Source organism: Trichechus manatus, unplaced genomic scaffold (genome assembly GCF_000243295.1).
Source record: "Trichechus manatus latirostris isolate Lorelei unplaced genomic scaffold, TriManLat1.0 scaffold00020, whole genome shotgun sequence".
Classification (NCBI taxonomy): domain Eukaryota; kingdom Metazoa; phylum Chordata; class Mammalia; order Sirenia; family Trichechidae; genus Trichechus; species Trichechus manatus.
The window spans coordinates 23726432-23745487 of NW_004443956.1; the positions used below are offsets into that span (position 1 = coordinate 23726432).

Sequence of the window (19056 nt, forward strand, 5' to 3'; positions counted from 1 at the left end):
TGACACCAACTTATTTGAGGAAAAATCAGATAAACGAATTTTTTAAAAATGAAGAAACTAAGGATTATGTGGGACTCTATCAAGAGGAATAACCTACAAGTGATTGGAATACCAGAACGGGGGGATAACAGAAAATACAGAGAGAATTGTTAAAGATTTGTTGGCAGAAAACTTCCCTGATATCGTGAAAGATGAGAAGATATCCATTCAAGAAACTCATCAAACCCACACAAGGTAGATCCCAAAAGAAAGTCACCAAGACATATTATAATCAAACTTGCCAAAACCAAAGATAAAGAGACAATTTTAAGAGCAGGTAGGAATAAACAAAAAGTCATCTACAAAGGAGAGTCAATAAGACTAAGCTTGGACTACTCAGCAGAAACCACGCAGGCAAAAAGGCAATGGGAAGACAAATACAAAGCCTTGAAGGAAAAAAAATTGCCAGCAAAGAAGTATATATCCAGCAAAACTGTCTCTCAGATATGATGGCGAAATTAGGGCATTTTCAGATAAACCAAAGTTTAGGGAGTTGTAAAAACCAAACCAAAATTACAAGAAATACTAAAGGGAGTCTTCCAGTTAGAAAATCAATAACATCAGATAACAACCCAAGACTAGAACACAGGACAGAACAACCAGATATCAACCCAGATAGGGAAGTCACAAAAATAAATTAAACCTAAAACACTGAAAATCGGGACACAGAGACATCAATGTGTAAAAGATGACATTAAAACAAATATGAGGGACTAAATAATGTAGTCATAGATCTTTCATATGTAGAGGAAGTCAAGGTGATATAAAGAAATAAGAGACTGGTTTAAACGTAGAAAAATAGAAGTAACTAACAATCCTACACAACAAAATAAAAAACAAGAAAAACATAAAGACTCAACAAATACAAAATCAACAACAGTGAAAAAGATGAAAAGAAAATAAAGAAAAATGACTCAGCACTGAAAATTAAGTGCAACAAAGAAACTGTCAACAACACACAAAAAAAGGCATCAAAATAACAGCACTAAACTCATACCTGTAAATAATTACGCTGAATATAAATGGACTAAATGCAACAAGAGAGTGGCAGAATGGATAAAAAAACACAACCCGTCTATATGCTGCCTACAAAAGACACAACTTAGACTTAAAGACATAAACAAACTAAAACTCAAAGGATGGAAAAAAATACATGAAGCAAACAGCACTCACAAAAGAGCAGAAGTGGCAATATTAATCTCTGACAAAAAAGACTTTAAAGTAAAATCCACTACAAAGGATAAGGAAGGATACTATATAATGATTAAAGGGTCAATACTCCAGGAGGACATAAGTATAATAAATATTTACTCACTCAATGACAGGGCTGCAAAATACATAAAACAAACTCTAACACCATTGAAAAGAGAGATAGACAGCTCCACAATAATAGTAGGAGACTTCAACACACCACTTTCAGTGAAGGACAGAACATCCAGAAGAAGCTCAATAAAGACACAGAAGATCTTAAATGCCACAGTCAAGCACCTTGATCTCATAGACATATACTGAACACTCCACCCAACAGCAACCAAGTATGCTTTCTTTTCCAGTGCACATGGAACATTCTCCAGAAAAGACCACATCTTAGGCCATGAAGCAAGCTTTAACAGAATCCAAACCATTGAAATATTACAAGCATCTTTTCTGACCATAAGTCCATAAAGGTAGAAATCAATAGGAGAAAAAGCAAGGACAAAAAAATCAAATACATGGGAACTGAATAACAGGTTTTTTTGGTTTTTTTTGCTGAAAAACTACTGGATTATAGAAGAAATTAAAGACAGAATAAAGAAAGTCACAGAATCAGATGAAAATGAAAGCACAGCCTACAAGAGAACCTTTGGGACACAGCAAAAGCAGTGCTCAGAGGTCAATTTAGAGCAATAAATGCACACATCCAAAAAGAAGAAAGAGCCAAAATCAAAACTTTACAACTCGAACAAAGAGAGAGCAGTAAAAGAAGCCATCGGGCACCAGAAGAAAGCAATAATAAAAATTAGAGCAGAATTAAATGAAATAGAGAATAGAAAAATAATTGAAAGAGTTAACAAGACCAATAGCTGGTTCTTTGAAAAGATCAACAAAATCATTAAACCACTGGCCAAACTGAAAAAGAAAAACAGGAGAGGAAGCAAATAACCCAAATAAGAAATGATATCGGCAATATCACAAAAGACCCAACAGAAATTAAAGGAATCATAACAGAACACTATGAAAATTGTACTCCAACAAATTTAAAAACCTAGAGGAAATGGACAAATTTGTAGAAACATACTACCTAGCTAAATTAACACAAACAGAGGTGGAACAACTAAATAAATCTATAACAAAAGAAAAGATTGAAAAGATAATTAAAAAATTCCCCCCTCCAAAAAAAAAACCCTGGCCCTGACAGCTTTACTGGATAATTCTACCAAACTTTCATAGAAGAGTTAACACCACTACTACTAAAGGTTATGTCGGAGCATAGAAAAGGATGTAATACTCCCAAACTAATTCTATATAACCAGCATAACCATGATACCAAAACCAAGCAAAGACACCACAAAAAAAAAAAGAAAATTACAGACCAATATCCCTCATGAACATAGATGCAAAAATCTTCAACAAAATTTTAGCCAACAGAATTCAACAACATATCAAAAAAAAAATTCACCATGATCAAGTGGGATTCATACCAGGTATGCAGGGATGGTTGAACGTTAGAAAAACAATGTAATCCATCACATAAGTAACACAAAAGGCAAGAACCCCATGATCTTATCAATTGATGCAGGAAAGGCACTTGACAAAGTTCAACGTCCATTTATGATAAAAAAAAAAAAAAACTCTCAGCAAAATAGCAATAGAAGGGAGATTCCTCAACATAATAAAGGGCATTTATTCAAAGACAACAGCCAACGTTATCCTAAATGGAGAGAGTCTGAAAGCATTCCCCTTGAGAACGGGAACCAGACAAGGATGCCCTTTATCACCACTCTTATTCAACACTGTGCTGGAGGTCATACCAGAGCAATTAGGCTAGAAAAAGAAATAAAAGGCATCCAAACTGCTAAAGAAGAAGTAAAAGTATCCCTATTTGCAGATGATATGATCTTATACACGAAAACCCCAAAGAATCCGCAAGAAAACTACTGGAACTTATAGAAGATTTCAGCAAAGTATCAGGATACAAGGTAAACATACAAAAATCATTGGATTCCTCTACACCAACGAAGAGAACCTTGAAGAGGAAACCACCAAATCAATACCATTTACAATAGCATAGCTCCCAAGAAGATAAAATACTTAGGAAAAAATCTAACCAGAGACATAAAAGACCTATACAAAGAAAACTACAAGACACTACTGCAAGAAACCAAAAGAGACTTGCATAAGTGGTAAAACATACATTGCTCATGGATAGGAAGACTCAACATTGTGAAAAATGTCAATTCTACCCAATGTGATCTACAGATGTCATGCAATCCCGATCCAAATTTCAACGACATTTTTTAATGAGATGGCAAAACAAATCACCAACTTCATATGGAAAGGAAAGAGGCCCTGGATAAGAAAAGTATTACTCAAGAAGAAGAACAAAGTGGGAGGCCTCACACTACCTGATTTTAGAAACCAGTATCCTGCCACAGTAGTCAAAACAGCCTGATACTGGTACAACGACAGATGCATAGACCAATAGAACAGAATTAACAATCTAGATGTAAATTCATCCACCTATGAGCAGCTGATATTTGATAAAGTCCTCAAGTCTGTTAAAGGGATAAATGATAGTCTCCTTAATAAATGGTGCTGGCATAACTGGATATCCATCTGCAAAAAACTGAAACAAGACCCATACCTCACACCATGCACAAAAACTAACTCAAAATGGATCAACGACTTAAATATAAAATCGAAAACAATAAAGATCATGGAAGAAAAATAGGGAGAATGCTAGGAGCCCTAATACATGGCATAAACACAATACAAACCATAACTAACAATGCACAAACACCAGAAGAGAAACTAGATAACTGGGAGCTCCTAAAAATCACTTACGCTCATCAAAAGACTTCACCAAAAGAGTAAAGAGACAACTTACAGACTGGGAAAAAATTTTTGGCTACAACATATTTGATCAAGTTCTAATCTCTAAAATCTACAAGATACTGAAAACTCCAACAACAAAAAGACAAATAACTCAATTAAAAAATGGGCAAAGGATATGAGCAGACACTTCACCAAAGAAGACTGAATGGCAGCTAACAAACACATGAAGACATGCTCTTAATCATTAGCCATTAGAGAAATGCAAATTAAAACTACAATGAGATACCATCTCACTCCAACAAGGCTAGCATTAATCCAAAAAACACAAAACAATAAATGTTAGAGAGGTTGTGGAGAGACTGGAACACTTATATGCTGCTGGTGGGAATGTAAAGTGGTACAACCACTTTGGAAATCTATTTGGCACTTCCGTAAAAAGCTAGAAATAGAAGTACCATACTATCCAGCAATCCTACTCCTTGGAATATATCCTAGAGAAATAAGAGCAGTCACACCCATGTTCATTGCAGCACTGTTCACAATAGGAAAAAGATGGAAATGATGTAGGTGCCCATCAACGAACGAATGGATGAACAAATTATTGTATATTCAAACAATGGAATACCACGCAACGACAAAGAACAACGATGAATCCGAGAAACATCTCATAACATGCATGAATCTGGAAGGCATTAAGCTGAGTGAAATTAGTCAGTTGCAAAAAGACAAATGTCGTATGAGACTACTATTACAAGAACACAAGAAAAGGTTTAAACCCAGAAGAAAACATTCTTTCATGGTTATGAGGATGTGGAGGGAGGGAGAGGGAAATTCACTAACTGGATAGTAGACAAGAATTATCTTAGGTGAAGGGAAGGACAACACACAATACAGGGGAAATCAGCACCACTGGACTAAACCAAAAGCTAAGAAGTTTCCTGAATACAACCAAACACTTCGAGGGACAGAGTAGCAGGGGCGGGGGTCTGGGGACCATGCTTACAGGGGACATCTATGTCAATTGGCATAACAAAGCTTATTAAGAAAATGTTCTGCATCCCACTTTGGTGAGTGCCATCTGGGGTCTTAAAAGCTAGCAAGCAGCCATCTACAATGCATCAATTGATCCCACCCCACCTGGAGCAAAGAAGAATGAAGAACACCAAAGACACAAGGAAAATATTAGCCCAAAAGACAAAAAGGGCCACATACACCAGATATTCTATCGGCCTGAGACCAGAGGACCTAGATGGTGCCCAGTTACCACCAGTGATCGCGCTGACAGGGAACACAACAGAAAGTCCCTGATGGAGCAGGAGAAAAGTGGGGGGCAGAACTCAAATTCTAGTAAAAAGATCAGACTTAATGGTCTGACTGAGACCGGAGGGACCCCAGAAGACATGGCCCCCAGACTGTCTGTTAACCCAGAACTGACCCCATTCCCGAAGCCAACTCTTCAGACTAAGATTAGACTGGACTATAAGACGTACAATGACACTCATGAAGAGTGTTCTTCTTAGTTCAATCAGACACAGGAGACCAAATGGGCAGCTCCTGTCCAGAGGCGAGATGAGAAGGCAGAAATGGATATGAGCTGGTTGAATGGACACGGGAAATCCGGGGTAGAAAGTAGGAGTATGCTTTCACATTAAAGGGATAGCAACTAGGGTCACATAACAATGTGTGTATAAATATTTGTACTGGAAACTAACTTGAGCTGTAAACTTTCACTTAAAGAACAATTTAAAAAAAAAAAAGCAGAAATCTCCCCACCTCCACCCCCCAAAAAACAATGGCTCTTTGTTCTTTATGCTTTATTAACTGCCCCTATCTGGGCAAGCTGGGTGTTCCTCAGAGTGTGTGTTCTTGCTATATTCTATTTCTATAACAGATGATGAGGGCACTTTGGACATAAGTCTACGTTTGTATAATATCCCCATTAAGTTAGGGGAAAAACTTGTTCACATGCTTCACAGAGAAATTTCAACTGATTTCCTTTCATTCAAACTTCTTCTGAGTCTCTGGAACTTTTAGTGATTCTCTTTCCCTTCCCACTTATATTACTAAAACCATCTTTGGTCTGCACATGCTTACTGTTTATTGATTATTCATATCCAGCATCTAGGGACATGATATGATGTCTCCATTTCAGAGGCCCAGAAATCCCACAGCAGTAGAGAAGACTGAGCATGAAGCTTCATATCCGTTTTGATAAAGACACAACAGGGCACAAAGGAGGAAGACAAAAAGATTATTTTACATTTGTGTGTACTTAAATTACCAATATTCAAGAGAATTGGGAGAGATGTTGGTGTTCCACTGTGCTGTGAAGTAAACAAATGAAATCTACATTGCACTGCATTATGGTGAGGATAGCAGCCTGCTGCTTCTTGGTATTGTAAGGCAGTGGGTTATATTGATTAAATCTGTTTTCCAAGTACAGTGCTTTCCTCTGATTTCCTTTATGTAGAGTCAGAGAACGCTACTAAGAGTCCACTGAATGGTTTTCAGGCTTGACATAATTTTGATTTCATCTTTAAAATATTATTTTATTAATATTATTAACAGTAATAATATAATAATTGCTATTTATTGACATTTCGCCATGGGTTTTACATGTGTTTCCTTATTTAATCCTTACAATAGTCATGAGTATGGTTAAGAGGTCGGCTGCTAACCAAAAAAGGTCAGCAGTTCGAATCCACCAGCCACTCCTTGGAAACCCTATGGGGCAGTTCTACTCTGTCCTATAGAGTCACTATGAGTCAGAATTGACTCGACGGCACCAGGATTGGTTTTGGGTTTTTTAAAATTATCATCCAAACTTTACAGCTGAGGAACCTGAAGGATAGGGAGGTTAAGCAACTTCCCTGTGGTCATAGAGCTGTTGGGTTCCAAAATCTGCCTGGCACATCTTACCTCACCTCCCACATGCACACCTCACTGACTCCCTGAGGAAATGTCCATGTGCGATTCATCTTTAATGCCCACAATGTCTAGCCTGGTCTCTGGCTCCAAAAAAAAAAAAGATTAAAGTCAATACCTGTGAAAAAATGCAAAACAGGAAAATCTTAAATTTAAGTTTAACATTAACAAAGTTAGTGTTAAATAAAGCTGCTTCAATTAGGTTTAAGGCTTGTGTTTAGATGCTTGCCAGTAATTCATATGAAAGGCTTTAAAATGTATTTTTCAATCTGACAAATGGTCTAGGTTGGTGGTAGGGGAGCTCAAGCACTTTCCTATTGTCTACTTTAGAGGGCAGTAGAGCTCTGTTACTGGTATACTTCCGTGACGCCTGAAGGCCACTGCCCTCCACCATTAGGGATGACTTCCACAAAACAGGCAAACAAATTCTCATGGTCTAGGACACTCAGCAGATACTCCAAGGGGATCATGTCACTGCTGCTTTTTCGTTGGGGCAAAATCTAGATATGGAAGTGGTGCCACTGGGGAAAACGTTCAGCTTCCCCTGGAACAATCCAATTCAGCCTCCTGAGTGTGACCTCCTGGGGCTCCGAAACACAGTGTTGCCTTAGCAAGTGCCTGGGTCAGGTCAAAACTATTTGTTCTTGTGGGATGGGGCAATGTTGGTCTCTATGATCAAACATTATCACTAAATGCCTCCTAATCAAGTACGAGGCTGGAAGTCTCAGAAGGGCCTTAACACAAGGTATTTCAGAGAAAAGTGCAGCAGATCTTGATCTCTTAATATACAGAACTAGCTTCTTAATCTAGCCCACATCAAACTGGACCTCAAATTGTGGGAATGCAGCATTCTTCTATGAAAATGTGCACCTTTGTTTTGTGATGTGCCAAATTCAAAGTTCCGTCAAGATCCTATATCAACCTTGGCCAGTGGTGTATTTTCTCAAAAAATCCTGACCTGCCCTTCCTAGGTACATGCTTGTTGCCCAACATACCAGCCCAGAATTGATGAAATAATTTCAACCTCTTGATTATAGGGAAAAAAAACCCAATCAGCCCAGATTGCTTTCCAGGTATTTCCAAGGGCTGTCACGAGGGCCACAGCCATCTTCTGATGAAACCCTGGTGGAGTTTAAAAGGAAGCTAAAAGAATCCCCTAACTGTCTGTCAGTCTTGCAAGAACTTGTCTTCCATTTCATAAAGACAAAAAAAAAAAAAAGTCAAATTTAAGTGATGGTAACTAATGCTTTGCCAAAAAGAAGTGTTAAGTAGAGCTGTCAAATATCCAGCATACCCAGGATCATCCTGGACTTCAACATTTTGCCCAAAATTCTACCCTGAAAATGTATAATGGTCCTCAGACTCTGAAGATAATTTTTTTAGCACCCGTCTCCTTTGCTTTCCAGGCAAGTCAGAATCTGGCAATTCTGTTTAACAAGTTGTCATGATAAACATGCACACTTTTTCATTTAAAAAGTTCATGGACATTTCTAATTCTGCTTCTTGAAATGCTCTTTTGAATAACTTTCACATTCCAAAATAGCTCTTGGGCAGATTTTGCTTTAGTATAAAATGATCTTCTAACTGAGGACTGTGAACAGTTAGGCCTAGCTCTGGATAAAAATTTATAGTAGTTTATATTCCAATGCCTGTGTCTCTTCTGTCTTTCTTGTCCACCCATCTCATCTTTTGGTAACCAAACTCTCTGCTCCTACTCAGGACACAGAATTTTTATGCTGTCTGGGTTTGCCTGGGGCCGAAGAGCTTCCTGGGACACAGGACTTTCGGTGGTAAATCCAGGATAATCTCAGGAAAACTGAGATAGTTGGTCACCCTATGCCCAAAAATTCCAGGCAAGTTCAGAGTCTTTTTGCCCTCCTCCCTCTCATCAGTTTTGAGCATCCATTGCTATAACGTCCTCAGGCCCTGTCTGTCCTGGGTTCCAGACAGTGAATGCATAGTCCTTTAGAGGGTGGTGATACTCTGTTTTGCCTTCCAGGCATTATGTTTATATTGTTAACAGTGAGTTTTCTAGAGTTACAATCCCCAAGAGGTTGTAATGACCCTTAGCCCCAAGGTGGCTTGGAAAATTAACTGGCTCAACTTTCACAACAGGTGGGCCTCCTACATGTAGGCTCAGGCACATTGCTGGATTGGAAGTCTGTGCGACACTAAAAGCAGACCATGAGCATCTCTCTCCATGCTGTCCAGTCCACTTTCCTGCCCATAAGCATGGGATAAAGGAGTCAAATTAAGAGGAGTGAAGACTTATGAAACATTCAAAAGTATCTGCACCCTGGAGAAAACTGTGCAGAACCAAGTAAGAGACAAACTTAGATCATAAAAAGTAAGTTATAAGTTTTGACCTTAATTGGTGGCTTGTCATTCTTCATCCTGGGGTACATGTTTGAAGCTTTGGCCTGGGACAGGACCCCCAGGAACGGAAGGTATTGCTGCAGTGTCTTGGCCAAGGTAACATCGTTTTCCAGGCTGTACCTCCTTTCATTATCAATGCTCTGTTTTGAGACCCTGCGGAGCAAAAGAATAAAATGACTCAATCACATTTGTGCTTAGTATCTATGCACACCATTCTGGGAGAATGAGAGAGTATGTCAAAAGACTTGGCCTCAAGACACCCATGCTGAGAACACAGATGTGTGGTCCAATCCGCATTACTTACTGAGCACTTCCAGCTTTGCTACTCATTAACTGTGAAACTCGTATTTCCAACTTAATCTCCCTGAGCTTCAGTTTTCTCACACGGAAGGAAGCCTATTAGTGCCTAGCTCAGAGCTGCTGTAAGGAATTAATGAATGACTCCTAGAAGAGGGCCTCGCATTTAGTATGTCCTCAATAACTGGCACCTCTGACAGCCTAGGACAGTAGGTAAAACTAATATTCAGGCAATAATTAGAGAATAATCAACTGAACAGTACTAACTACAAGTTCAGCAAGAATTCTGAGAGACAGATGAGCAAGAATGCATGGTGAGCTTGGAGCCTGAGACGAATAGGAAGAGGTAGCCACTGCATCAAGGAAAATGGAAGAAGAGAGCAAGGTTCTTACTGCGGGAAAAGGAAAGTGAGCAGACACAGCAGGGACAAAGACAAGTCAAAGAGCTATGAACGAGTATGACACTCAATGGGCTTATGAAGATCCCCCCAAGACTGGAGTGAGAAATAAACACTTTATAAATAAGGCAGGCAGGTATGTAAGAGCGGAGCTTGAAAACTGGGCACTACTTCTTTCCTCCAGCAAAGTGAGGGGTGGCACAATATTTTAGAAAGATCCCAAATACAGAGTCAGAAACCTGAAGTTGAGCCCTGGCTGTACTGGCTCCTGGCTGTGGGACTTCTGGAGTCTCAGGTCCCCTGTGTGTAAATTGTTCAGAGGCACAAAAGGAATAAAGTAGTGAAAGCGCTTGTATATGGCTAGATACTTGTCGGTAGAATACTGGTCCCCGAAAGATGCCCGTGTCGTCATCCCTGGAACCTGTGAGTATGTTAGTTTACATGGCACAGGGGAATTAAGGTAGCAGACAGAATTAAGGTCGCTAATCAGCAGACCTTAAGATAGGGAAAGTATCCTGACTAACCTGGGGGATCCAATATAATTATCCGGGTTCTGAAAAGTAGAAGAAGGAAGTAGAAAAGCAGATGTGATGATGTGGGAGGGACTTCAGCTGCTGTTGCTAACTTTGACGATGGAGGAAGGGGGCCAGGAGCCAAGAAATACAGGCAGCCTCTAGAAGCTGGAAAAGGCAAGGAAACGGGCTCTCCTCTAGAGCCTCCAGAACGGGATACATCCCAGTGAGACCTGTGTTGAACTTCTAACCTACAGAATTATAAGAATAAATTTGTGTAGTTTTAAGCCACTAAGTTTGTAGAAACTTGTTACAGCACCACTTGGAAATGAATACAGTACTTATACCTCTACATTGTGGTTATTATTTTTACTAAAAAACTATTTATGAATCACTATATGCATGGAACATGTGAGACAGAGGAGTTTGGAGATGGAATGACAAAATATGATGTTTTCTTATTTTATTCTTCAGATGGAGGCAATGTGATAGAAGTAGTACTCATTCTGAGGTGGGCGTGGCCTCATACCAGAGTCCCTGTAACAACGGGGTACTGGAGTCGGGGTGGGGAGCAGCTAGGACATGCAGGCATGAGCTGGCCAGAACTTGCCGTACGACTGAAGAGAAAACGGTGAGTCTGGGAGACAATTTAAGGGTGAGTCGAATGTTGTTATTGTCAGCTGCGATCGAGTCGACCCCCAACTCATGGAAACTCAGTACACAACAGAACAAAACATTGCCTGGTCTTGTGCCATCCCCACGGTCAACTGCAGATCAGACCATTGTGATCCATAGTTTTCATTGGCTAGTTATCAGAAGTAGATATCCAGGTCTTTCTTCCTAGTCTGTGTTAGTCTGGAAGCTCTGCTGAAACCTGTTCAGCATCATAGAAAAACAAGCCTCCACTACCAGGTGGTGGCTGCTCATGAGGTGCACTTGGCCAGGAACTGAACCCTGGTCTTCTGCATGGAAGGTGAGAATTCTACCACTGAACCACCAATGCCAAAAGTCGCGTGTAACCACCCCTAATTGTGCTTAAAGTCATCAAGAGAACTGATTTCTCAGCTTGGACAGGTCGTCACTAGCTCAGTGCAGCTGTAACAAAAGGTGTTGAGAAAATAACTAGGTAGTTGCTGAAACCAGCAGAAACCCACTGAGAAAGTCAGGATAAGAGCTTATAACAAGCACACCACTAAACAGATGTCAAAACTCATCAACCAGCCCATATTTACTCTTAGGCAGTGGAGGTGTAGGGTGGGAAGAGGGGGAGGGATGCCTTCAAGGTCCAGCTTCCTGTCTCGATGTTCTCTCTGTCCTCTCGTTAGCTGTGGCTTGCCGAGAGCTAGCCAAAAGCAACAGGCGAGAGCTTTCCCAAAGCCCTGTAAATGGAGAGCATGTTTTTCCTTGTCTGCCCATCTCACAGTCTGAACCCCTGAACGTAGGCCCCAGTGCTGAGAATTCAGGAAACCCAGAGCTCCCTACCCAGATGTCCGCCTTTGCGTGCATACACAGCAACTATCCCAAAAGGCCCCAGAAGACACGTCTCCTACGTGAGGAGAGAAATGAAACAGGACGACTGATATACCAACAAGGATTAACATGAGACAAAAACACTCACAATGAAATCCAAAGATTTAATAAACCTTGAGTGTTCATGACTGGGAAGTGTTGACCAAAATGTTTACGAATTCCGTTTTTGTTGTTGTTGTTGCCATTTTTAAACTAATTGTCTTGTCTATGTCTGTGTAAAAAGACAGGGATTGCAGTGTAAGAAATAGTGCGTCTGACAGGTGTTGTGTACCACTTCCTGCCCAGCTCTGGCTGCAGGCATTCTATAGATACATCCCCACCCTGAGTTCTGTTGCTTTCAGGAATGTTTCCAGGTTCTGCCATTTAATTAAATTAAATCCACTTTCTCTCTCAGGACCTTCTTCCATGAAAGTCAGATCACTTCAAATCTAACATTTGTTCTCTCTCCAGACCCTTATGTTGGATAGTCCAGGCCCTCCCCAGCTTTCCTCGCCTCCTCCTAGCACAAGAACCTCAGGGAAAAAAAATGCCATTGAGTTGACTCCGACTCATGGCGACTCCATGTGTGTCGGGGCAGAACCGTGCTTCATATGGTACACAATGGCTGATTTTTGGAAGTAGATCACCAGGCCTTTCTTCCAAGGCATCTCTGGATAGACTCGAACCTCCAACCTTTTAGACAGCAGCTGAGGGCATAAACCTTTTGCATCACCCAGGGACTCCGTGAAGACCCAGTGTTCACTGCATGCCCCATAATCACAGCCTGGGGTTACTCCATCTGCTTCTCCCAAGCGCCAGGGAGAAGCTGGTGTCAGAGCTCAGGGCCCTTCTTGCCTAGCACAAGAGGCCAGGCCATTTTTATGAGAGGTTAAGGCCCAGCCTACCTCAGAGTCCCTTGGCCTAATTTTCCATAGCCTTGATCTGCTGAGCATCTGTATTCTATAGAGACCAGCTCAATGGCTAGCTCTAGTGCTCTCTAGCATACTCTGAGAGCTCTGCAGCAGATGGCAGAGAATTCCAGGGTCCAGTCCTACCACCAGTCCCCATGTCAACAATACCCTACTGTGGCTGATAAGTTACAACCTAAAAAATCAAACCAAACCAAACCATTTGCTCTTGAATCAATTCTGACTCATGGCAACCCCACTATGCAGAGTATAACTGTCCTCCATAGAGCTTTCAAGGCTGTAATCTGATGGAAGAAGATCACCAGTCCTTTCTTCTGAGGCACATCTGCATAGGTATAAACTTTCTGGTTAGTAGTTGAGTGCTTAACTTTTTGTGCTACCCAGGGCTCCCAAACTGCAACTTAGAGTCACAATTAAAACTTAGAGCTCTGCAGACACCACTGTCCAAGCCCACAAGTACAGTTCCCATAAAAGTTCTTCACTGGTAATCCAGAAACCTGAACTGTCCTTTCTATGCTTTCAGAACAGGGTCCACAAGATTGATCTCTCAGTAATGAATAAATCAATTGGACAAAAAGTCAGTAAAGATATAAAGTATTTGAACAATATTATCAACCAAACTGACCTGATATTAAAGACCTTTATATCCAATCACTGCAGAATTCACATCTTATTCAAGTTTACATGGAACGTTCACCAAAATAGATAATATGGGGATTATAAAATAAGTATTAATAAATTTCAAAGTACCGAAATCTTAGAGTATGTTCTCTGAATAAAATAAAATAAAAAATCAATTAGATATCAATAATGTATCTATAAAAGCCCCAAATATTTGAAAACTAAACAGCATTTCTAAATAGCCTATGGGTCAAAGAAGTTGTCACAGGAACATTAGAAGTATTTTTATCTCAATTATAATTAAAAAACATATCAAAATTAATGGAATGCACCAAAAGCAATGCTTAAAAAGAAATTTACACTTTTAAATGTTTATATTAAAAATGAAAAAAAGTTTAAAAATCAAGGATCTAAGTTTCCACCTTAAGAAGCTACAAAACGAATAGATTATTAAACCCAAAGTAAGTAGAAGGAAGTAATAATAAAGATAAAAGCGAAGTCAATGAAACAGAAAACAGACAAATGAGAAATTTAAAAAGCCAAGAGGTGATACTGTAAAAATATTAATAAAATTTATAAACTTCTAGCAAGATTGAGCAAGAAAAAAAGAAGAGAGGGGAGAATAAATTACCAATATTAGGAATGAAACAGAGAACAGCAGTACAGATCCTATAGATCAAAAACGGGCTGATAACTTTGTGCCAATAATTTCAACAATTAAGATGGTATGAACAGTACTTTTTAAATGTGTTCCATTTTCTTTGCCTTGCATGATTTCCAATGAGAAATCTGCAGTCATCTTTATCTTTTTCTCTCTGTACATAATGTGCCTTATTTTTCTCTACTTTTTTTTAAAAATTTTTTATTGTACTTCAGGTGAAGGTTTACAGAACAAATAGTTTCTCATTAAACAGTAGCACACATATTGTTTTATGACATTGGTTAACAACCCCACAACATGTCAACCTCTCCCTTCTTGACTTTTCTTTTTTTTTTGGTGAAAATATACATACCCAAAGATACATGCACAGTTCAGTAACATCGACTACGGTCTTCTAGTTGTGCTGCTATTCTCACTTTAGATTAAGGTTTACAGAACAAAATAGTTTCTCATTAAACAGTTAGTACACGTGTTGCCTTATGACAATGGTTAACAACCCCACTACACGTCAACACTGTCCTTACTCAACCTTGGGTTCCCTATCACCAGCTTTCCTGTCCCCTTCTGCCTTCTATTCCTTGTCCCTGGACTGCTGTGCCTCATTAGTCCCGTTTTGTTTTATGGGGCTGTCCAACCCCCGGTTGAATGGTGAACCTCGGAAATGACTTCACCACTGAGCTAAAAGGGTGTCCGGGGGCCATACTCTCGGGGTTTCTCCAGTCTCTTTTAGGCCAGTAAATCTGGTCTTTTTTGTGTGTGTTAGAATTTTGTTCTACATTCTTCTCCAGCTCTGTCCAGAACCCTCTGTTGTGATCCCAGTCTATTTTTAAGGCGTTTTCTCTTTATCACTTTTTTTGAGCAATTTAATTATGCTTCTTGGTCTTCATGTTTCTTTTTCTTGGGGCTCATTGAGCATCTTAGGTCTGTTAGTTCATAGTTTTTTAATCACATGTGAGAAAAATTTGGGCCATTATTTCTTCAGATAATTTTTGTTTCTCCTACCAGAGACTTCAACTATACATGTATTTGGCTCACTGATGATCTTTTTTTTAAGTAATATTTTTCTCTGTTTTATTTTTGATAGTTTCTATTGCTATGTCTTCAAGTTAAATAATATTTTCTTTTTAAAATGTCTAATCTGCTATTAATTCCATCCATGTATTTTTCATCTTCCATGTTGCTACTTATATCTCCCATGTCGCTACTAACTTTTTTTGAACATGTGGAATATCTAATAACTGTTTTAATGTGCTTCCCTTACATCTGTGTCAGTCCTGTGTCTACTCTGATGGTCTGATTTTCTCCTCATTATGGATTATATTTTCCTGTTTCCTTTCAGGTCTGTTAATCTTTGATTGGATAGTATACATTATTGTCATATGGGGTGATGGATAGTTTTGTATTCCCATTAATATTCTTTAACTTTTTTTTTTTTTTTCTGGCACACAGTTAATTTCCTTGGGAACAGCTGAATGTTTTCATGTCTTCCTTTTGGCAGGACCAGAGTAGCACTTACCTGTGGCTAATTATTTCACACCACTACTGAGGCAAGACTCCTTTGAGTACTCTACCCAATTACTTTAAATTATGAAGTTTTTCAGTATAACTGGTGGGAAGAGGCGCTATGCCCCACCCTGTGTGAATGTCAGGTACTGTTCCCTCTCATTCTTTTGGATGTTTCTTTCCTTGGATTTGGGTAGTTTTCTCATAGACATGTGCTGACCAGTACTCCACTGGATACTCAACAGTTACCCACTAAAAATTTCTAGGGTTTTCTCTAGGCAGCTTTCTCCAACACTCTGATATGTGAACTCTTAGCTGCCTTGGTCTCTCCTGACTCTCAGCTCCATCTCCTCAACTTCTGCAGTCCAGTGAGCTCCCTCTGTATTGAGCCTTCCATCACTGCCTGGAAATTCTCTCCAGGCAGGAACTTGGGGCAATTGTAGGACTCACCATTTTGTTTCCAATCTCTCAAGAACCACTGTCCTTCATTTCCTGATGTCCAGTGTCTTGAATACATTTGTTTTATGTACTTGGTCTACTTATTTTTCTTTGTTTCAGGTGGGAGAGTAAATTTGTCCCTGTTACTCCATCTTGTTCAGAAGCAGGAGTGCAACTTAATTCTGTCCCTTTATTGTAGGTGTTCTATTACTATTTTAAAACATATTTATTGAGGAACAATTCACATAAAATACAATTCACCAATTTTAAGTGATGATTTTTTTCCCATCCTTTCCTCCCCCCACCTACTGGTAACTACCAATCTTCTTTTATCTCCATGGATTTACCTATTCCAGATATTGCATATAAGTGGGATCATAAAATATTTGTCCTTTTGTGTCTGGTTTATTTCACTTAGCATAATGTTTCAAGGTTCATCCATGTCTTAGCATGTTTCAGTACTTCATTTCTTCTTTACAGCTGAATAATACTCTATTGTGTGCAAATACCACCATTTGTTTGTCCATTCATCTCTTGATGGGTGCTAGGGTTGTTTCTACCTTTTAGCTATTGTGAATAGTGCTGCAGTGAACATTGGTGTACATGTGTCTTTTTGAGTTGCTGATTTTTATTCTTTGGGGTATATACCTATGAGTGGAATTGCTGGGTCATATGGTATTTCTATGTTTAATTTTTTTTAAGTGATTTCCACAGCAGCTGTACCATTTTACTTTCCCATCAGCAATGTATCAGGGTTCTGATTTCTCCACATGCAGCTTTATTCTGCATAGTCCCAAAGAGGATACCATCCAAATGTTCATCAACAGGAGGATGGATACAAAAATTATGATATATTCACACAGTGATATACTATTCAGAAATTAAAAAGAATGAACTACTGACACATGCAACAACACATAAATCCCAAAAATAGTTTGTTGAGTGAAAGAAGCAGTCTTAAATGAGTTTGTATTATTTAATGTGCAAAATGAATTCAAAGTGATAGAAGTCATAACAGTAGTTGTCAGTGGGGGAGAGAATTGGCATAAGGAAAGGTGGCATAAGGAAACTTTCGGTGGTGATGGAAATATTGTATTTGTTGTCTAGGATTTCAGTTACTCAGATGTTTACATCTGTCAAGTCATCAAATTGTATACTTAAGATCTGTCACTCACATTATGTAAATTTTACTTCAATAAAACAACAAAAAGGGAAAATTCGCTAAGTTATTTGTGTAGTGGTGGCGAGGTTTCTAGCTTTGTGCTTGTCAAGTAAAGTAGAATCTCTCATACAACTAACAGCCCTTGACTCAAAGACTACCTGTATTATTTTCCTATTGCCACTATAACAAATTACCACAAATTTAGCAGCTTGAAACAACACAAATTTATTATTCAATAGTTCTGGGGGTCAGAAGTCTAAAAGGGGTCCACAGGGCTATATCCCTTCTGGAGGCTCTAAGGAAGACTCTTCTTCCTTGCTGTTATGGATTGTATTGTGTCCCACAAAAAAGATATGTTGAATTCCGAACCCCCGTACCCTGTTTGGAAATAACGTCTCTGAAGATGTTATCAGTTAGGTTAAAGTGAGTTCATACCAGAGTAGGTTGAGTATTAATCCAGTCTGAGTGATGTCCTTATAAAAGAGGAGAAGAGACTGAGAGAGACAAATAGAGGGAAGACAGCCATGTGAAAGAGACAAGAAAGGCTCTTCCCCTAGAGCCTGCAGACAGAAGATGGCCATACCAATACCCTGAATTTGAACTTGCAGCCTTGAAAACTGTGAGAGAATAAATTTCTGTTTTTATAAGCCACCCAATGTGTGATTTTTTTTTGCTACAGCAGTGACAGGAAACTAATAAACATGTCTTTTCCAGTTTCTAGAGGCATCCTATATTCCTTGGTGGGTGGCCTCTACCTCCAACTTGAAAGCCAGCACCAAAACAACTTCTTTCCTCTCTGACCTCCTGCTTCTCATAACAACCCTTGTGACTGCATCAGGCCCATTCAAATAATCCAGGGTAATCTTACCTTCTCAAGATATTTTACTTAATCACATATACAAAGTCCCTTTTCCCATGTAAGGTAATATATGCACAGGTTCTCAAGATTGTTTTTGTTGTTACGTGTCGTCGATCTGGTTCCAACTCATAGTGACCCTATGTACAACAGAATGAAATGCTGCCAGTCCTGCGCCATCCTCACAATTATTGTTATGCTTGAGCCCATTGTTTCAGCCACTGTGTCAATCCATCTTGTTGAGGGTCTTCCTCTTTTTCGCTGGCCCTCTGCTTTACCAAGCATGATAGCCTTCTCCAGGGACTGATCCTTCCTGATAGCATGTCCAAAGTATGTGAGACGTAATCTCTCCATCCTTGCTTCCAAGGAGCATTCTGGTTGTACTTCTTCCAAGACAGATGTGTTCATTATTCTGGCAGTCCACGGTATATTCAATCTTATTCACCAACACCACGATTCAAAGGCGTCAATTCTTCTGTCATCCTTATTCATGGTCCAGCTTTCTCATGCGTATGAAGCAACTGAAAACACCATGGCTTGGGTCCAGCGCTCTTTAGTCTTCAAGGTGACATCTTTGCTTTTCAACACTTCAAAGAGGTCTTTTGCAGCAGATTTGCCCAATGCAATGCCTCTTTTCATTTCTTGACTGCTGCTTCCATGGGTGTTGATTGTGGATCCAAGTAAAATGAAATCCTTGACAACTTCAATCTTTTCTCCATTTATCATGATGTTGCTCATTGGTCCAGGTATGAGGATTTTTGTTTTCTTTATGTTGAGGTGTAATCCATACTGACG

The 19056-nt window shown here is 39.4% G+C and overlaps 1 protein-coding gene across 1 annotated transcript in view; it reads right to left on the reverse strand.

Moving 5' to 3' along the window:
- PTPRN2 (protein tyrosine phosphatase receptor type N2) overlaps positions 1-19056 on the reverse strand; it is a 1314151-nt gene that overhangs the window by 1080533 nt on the left and 214562 nt on the right. The window contains exon 4 of the mRNA XM_004372789.1: positions 9403-9528. Coding sequence (XP_004372846.1) covers positions 9403-9528 — 126 coding nt within the window. The remainder of the gene's footprint in view (positions 1-9402; positions 9529-19056) is intronic.